Raw genomic sequence first — 6,000 nt, forward strand, 5'->3', positions numbered from 1 at the left:
CCACTCCAACACGGGATACCAGCAAGCTGGCACTCATTTTGCCGACTTCAGAAGGATGACAGGCTGAGTTAACCCCACCTGGTATAAATTCAACAGCTGAGGGGGATTTGAACTCAGGATCCTCAGATCCCAAGCCCACCACCCTAACCATTAAGCCACCACCAGGCATAAAAATATGTATATAAAAACTATATATATATATATATATATATATATATATATATATATATATATATATATATATATATATATATATATATATATATATATATATATATATATATATATATATATATATATATATATCCTTCATCTCTGGATTTTTTTTTTCTTCTCTATTTTTTTGTCTTTAATCATGATGCAGCTGGCTTATCATGTTCCTCAATTCTACACAGCCACTCTAGATTTAACATCAATTTTCACCGCTTTGAACCAAATTCTTAAACAGACATCAATTTTCCAAATCTATACCCCTTAATTGACAAAAGTTGAGAAAATCATCCAGTTCTCAGCTGGGTACCACAAAACTCATTTTATAGCGATGATAGAATGAGGCAGCTGATGGCCTCGATCCATGACATGATTTTTACCATTTAGTCATGTCACAGAAAGTGCGACGTGTTTCTGCAGCTTGTAAAGCTTGCAGTCATCGAAAATGGTCTCTGTGCAGATAATATATATCGGTGTGCTCCATTTCACTTTGAAAGGAAATGTAGCCTGGGAATGAGAACAAACAAAACGGTCTCGACTTTGGGGAGGAGGGAAGGAGGGAGGGGGAGGGGAGGGGGAGGGGAGGGGAGGGCAGGGGAGGGCAGGGGAGGGGAAGGGGAGGGGAGGGGGAGGGGAGGGGGAGGGGAGGGGGAGGGGACCAATGAAATTGACAGAACAATTTTCATTTTTCGGTCAGGAAAGCAAAATCTGGTTATCCTTTTTATATTTTCGAAAGGACGTTCCACCAATTGTACTTTAAGTCCATCTGTTGATAGCCATCGATAACCGGGAACGAACGTTTTGAAAGGTACACACGTGTCTGTATAAGATTCTAGTTATATCTGCGAAAGTTGCAACAGGTGTGTGTGTGTGTGTGTGTGTATGTGTGTGTGTGTGTGTGTGTGTGTGTGTGTGTGTGTGTGTGTGTGTGTGTGTGTGTGTGTGTGTGTGTGTGTGTGTGTGTGTGTGTGTGTGCGCGCGCAGTTACCAAGTTTCTTGTGGAGCGCTCGCCAAGTGGCTTAAGCACTCAAGCAAGCACTCCATGTGAAAGCGCTGCGAAGCAACGGCTGGCTTGGCAAGCGCTAGCTCGCTGCTTAGTAAATGAACACACCTTCGGTTTCCTGCCACATTTAGATCGAACACGTCACGTTTTAATTTATAACGTTTATTGTTCAAAGCAAATAAGAAACACGTATACTTGTCAAAATATGTGAAAGGAAAGAGAACCAGTGGTGAGTTGAGAAATCACTTGATTGTGGACACTCGCGGCCGATTTAAAACACCTGAAGCGAAGTAAATAATTCATATTTACCATCAAGATTGATGGGCGAGACGTTGAGATTAACGGCCAAGAGGAAGGAAAGGGAGAAAGGATCACCTGTCACGGAGGATGGTCTGTAATTCGCGCACCTGGTCGTTCATCTTGAGCAGCTTGACCTGCGGTCCGAAGCCGTCCGTCTCCATGCCCATCCGAAGCTAGTTGAGAGAGGACACAAAACACAGCTAGGCCTTGGGCAACATTGCTTTCAACACACAATCCATCGAGTATCATCATCCTTATAATATGAAAGATATGACGCTAAAAATTCTTTTTTGATCTTCGTTTTAACACGGAAAAGCCAATCTCGACGGAAGTTCGACTATACACCGCCCATAAACCGATTTTCCGACGGGTCTCTTCGTGAATGATGGTGACATGTACGACATGGCCTTCCGTGGGATTTTCACTTCCGTGCGATCTCACCGCGCTCTCTGTGTGGCGCTCATTTGGTCTCATTGTGCCAGAGATTTCAGGTTTCGAGCGCCCCCCGATGGTGGATCTCAAATTGATACACCTGTTCGTATTGAGCAAGTCTTTTACATACAGGATAGACTTGTTGAGAAGCCTTGGTTAGAGTTAATAACCGCACTACCACATTATACCAACACAGCCACATCGGCGGATTTAGGGGGGGGGGAATCTTGGGGGTCTGGACCCCATTTTGAGGGGAGAGGATCATGGGAGGGAAAAAAATTAAGGGGGAGGGGGTGGGGCAGGGAAGCAAACGAATTGTGGGGGAGGGGGGAGAGCAAAAGTGAACCCTCAAATATCGCAGATTTCGACAAATTGCGGACAATCTATTGTGTTCCGATTTCGTTATCGCAGGATTTCGTTTGGACCAATCACAGATTTTGAGCTGAGATGAGTCGAAGAGAGAAAAGAGAAAAAAGAGAGAAAGAAGTTAGAGAAAAGAGAAAAGTCAGAGAGAGAGAGAAGAGAGAAAAAAAAGAGAGAAAGAGAAAAGAGAGAAAAAAAAGAGAAAAGAGAGAAAAAAAAGAGAAAAGAGAGAAAAAAAGAGAAGAGAAAAGTCAGACAAAGAGAGAAAAGACAGAAGAAAAGAGAGAAAAAGAGAAAAGAGAAAAGAGAAAAAAAAGAGAGAGAGAAAAAAAGAGAGAAAAAAAGAGGAGAGAGAAAAGAGAAAAGAGAGAAAAGTCAGAGAGAGAGAGAGAGAGAGAGAGAGAGAGAGAGAGAGAGAGAGAGAGAGAGAGAGAGAGAGAGAGAGAGAGAGAGAGAGAAAAAGAGACAAAAAAAAAAAAAAAAAAAAAAAAAAAAAAAACTAAGAGAAAAGAGAGAAAAACAGAAAAGTGGAGAGAAAAGAGGAGAGAGACTTTTGACTTTTGAACCTTTTTATTACAAAACAATATAAACAAGTGAAATCCTTCAATACAGCACGTGTGGTGAAGCAAATGAGTACACTATTGTTAAAATATGCAATTTGTGTTTTTTCAGTTGAAAAACAATTAAAAAGCGTACTTCATATTTGAAATGTAAAAATCTTGTTATTATTGTGATAAGCACCTTTATATATAACAGAAGGAATGAAATTGTTCGATACAGCGTGGCAGGGGGCCGGGCCGCAAAAGAATGAAAGCATAAGAAGAATTTAGCTTTCAGCATTCGGCGATCGGCGCAAAATGCGATGGTGGGCGGAAATGACGTCTTTCAGCGCGAAATGCGATGGTGGGCGGAAATGACGTCTTTCGGCACGAAATGCGATGGTGGGCGGAAATGACGTCTTTCGTTCGTTCGTACATGAGAGGGGCGCGTTTCTTGGTTTTTTTCCCGTCAAGCATTGAATTAAATGGTTTTCACATATATAACACATTTGTTTCACAAATTTCCATTGAAATACTCAGGTATTTCCATCAATTCTCGCTATTTCCGTCTACGTTACGCACTGCATCTACCGGACGGCTGTCATTGGCTGTCTTGAGGCACGTGGGGGGGGGGGATAGGGGACACCGGAGACGTGGTAGACACCGGGGACATTTCAAACTCGGTGCAATTGTAAACAGCGCACGCGCTGTAAAAAATATATATACATATACAGGGTGTCCCGAAAAAAATGACATCATTTGAAATGTGAATATCTAAGTAACTATATGTCCCAGGCAAACGAAAGTAAATAGGCTTCATGTTGAACAATAAAAGATTTATAAACAATATAACAACAATAAAAGAGAGAGACTTTGACTTTTAGGTCCTTTTATTACAAAAAATACAAAGGATAAAAAATTAATACAAGTTTTTCAATAAACCACCACAACAAAGCAAATGATAATGTACAAGAGTGGAAAAAGGGAAGTAAACAATACATTTTAGAGTGATCGATAAAGCATTGACAACAAGAGTTTATACAAATGGATACTTCAAAGAAAAATATATTAGAGAAAGGATAATATAAGAAGATGATAGGAAGAGAGAAAAGGAGAAGCAACACAGGCTCCACACGTACCGCCAGAGACTGAGCAACAGCCCCTTGCGTTTGTACGTGCGTGCCAAGCAAACAACAGCTATGGGGGGGGGGGAGAGATAGAGAGAGGGAGAGAGAGAGAGAGAGAGAGAGAGAGAGAGAGAGAGAGACAGAGAGAGAGAGAGAGAGAGAGAGAGAGAGACAGAGAGAGAGACAGAGAGAGAGACAGAGAGACAGAGAGACAGAGAGAGAGAGAGAGAGAGAGAGAGAGAGAGAGAGAGAGAGAGAGAGAGAGAGAGAGAGGGGGTGGGGGTAGGGGAGATAGCAGAGAGAGAGAGAGAGAGACTTTTCCCCTTTGTTACAGGAAAATTCAAGTTTCACATAGTGAAGTATGTGAATACAGGCATCAAAATAGATAACCAGGAAAGGAAGGGGTAACAAAGAGGTAATGTTAAATTTATAAATTGATTTTTGGAGTACCACCAACCATGCTACATAAGGATTGCTTCACAGACCACTGGTTTTTAAATAAAGCAGGATCTTGAGTTTCAAACTCAAAAAGAACACGCGACGTAACCAATGCTTTAAAAATAGTTAAGACGTCATCAGCTAAAGCATCAGTGTTCTGCAATTTTCGCTTCCTCGATAAATAAATGGCAAGTTTTGCTTCAGAACACAAAAAAATTTGCTAAAAGACATTCATTTTTACATTGATACAAGACATTAAAACCAAATATAAAAACACAAAAAGCAAACCGAGCCCCCGGATCACAAGTGACACGATTCCAAAAAGCGAGGCCAACCTTGAACATTCAATGAAAATGTGAAAAATGGTCTCCGGGGTGTCGCAAAAGGGGCACAATTCCGAGCTTTCAGGACATATATGGTGAGACAGGATGTTGCAAGGCAGGATGTTGTGCGCTAGCCGCCATTGTAGATCGCCTGAGCGCTTGACAATAGGTTCTTTGTACATCACTTGCCATTTTATTGTTGTGGAACGGTTAGCTTGAAGCAGCGCTCGCCAATGAGCTTGTGGCTCTGCAGGTTTGTCAGGAAAGAGGGTGAGAACACATATATTGTACACTGAGGATTTCTCCATCCGGTTAAAGTGCATAAAACTTTGAGATAAAATTAGCATATTTGGGAAAGGACATTGGGAAAGATGGAGGGCATCTTCAATGTCTGGGTCCCATTTTAACCCGGTTTGCTTAAAGGTCCGTAAAATCACCGAGAAAATTCTGACAATAACTCTGATGGACCTCACACTGGTGGCCACGGCAATGTCAGCAGCTGGCATCCATCTACTGTATGTACAAGGGGGTTCCTGAGGTGTTTAACTCTGGTAACGCCGACATCAATAAACTTTTGCATCAAACATCTGTCACTACAGACCCCATTAAAAAAAAGGATTTAAAATATATATTGGTTCCTTTAAAAACATCTGAAGGGAGTTAGCACTGATATCACGGCGAAAAGAAAAAGCCTGCCATGCTTCCAGCATGCTTCGGTAAAACAGAGGGACCAATGTCATATCCACGTGCTTCGTGTTGAGAAGAAAAAGCTCGTCACCACAGCCAAGTTTCCCAGCTTGCTTAAGCAAGCAATGGGCAAAGGCTTTCCATGGGACGTCAGTGTATAGGAGCCTTCGTGCTGAGAGGAGGCGAAAAGCCATCACTTTGCTCGTCACATCTATTAGCCCCTGTCCACCTTCTGCAGTCGGTAGGCTTAGTATTCCTGGCCGGAGCCAGTGCTTCCCCCCCCAGAAAAAATCCACAAAAAGACTGAAGTTTTCTTAGGATAAAAGCTGGGGCCTGCAGTGCTTTAAAAACATGCCATAGGATTGATGCCGCAAGATTATTAATGACCAGAGTACGACCCCGGTAGGAAAGCTGCTTCAATAGTCCCCTCCATTTTGTTAACCGCTGCTCAGTTTTGGTAATCAGCGATTCCCAGTTTTTTGAAATAAAACCTTGAATTCCAAGAAAGACATCGAGGTAGTGTATTCCTTCATAGGTCCATTCAAGCTGCCCTGGCAGGGTTGGAGGGGGAGTCTCAT

General features: G+C 42.1%; 1 protein-coding gene across 2 annotated transcripts in view; it reads right to left on the reverse strand.

The window, feature by feature from the left end:
* UPRT (uracil phosphoribosyltransferase homolog) overlaps positions 1 to 1,888 on the reverse strand; it is an 88,857-nt gene extending 86,969 nt beyond the window's left edge. The window contains exons 1-2 of one of the 2 annotated variants that reach the window (XM_085854517.1): positions 1,870 to 1,888; positions 1,589 to 1,686 (exon numbers count right to left, since the gene is read on the reverse strand). In XM_085854517.1, the coding sequence (XP_085710643.1) occupies positions 1,589 to 1,680 (92 nt within the window). In that variant the 5' untranslated portion in view covers positions 1,681 to 1,686; positions 1,870 to 1,888. Of the gene's footprint in view, positions 1 to 1,588; positions 1,687 to 1,869 lie in introns of those variants that run through there. The other variant, XM_085854518.1, reaches the window with a different exon arrangement.
* Between the last annotated feature and the right edge of the window lie 4,112 nt (positions 1,889 to 6,000).

The sequence above is a fragment of the Eptatretus burgeri genome, chromosome 14, assembly GCF_056783735.1.
Source record: "Eptatretus burgeri isolate ZD-2024b chromosome 14, Ebu_testis_v1, whole genome shotgun sequence".
Taxonomy (NCBI): domain Eukaryota; kingdom Metazoa; phylum Chordata; class Myxini; order Myxiniformes; family Myxinidae; genus Eptatretus; species Eptatretus burgeri.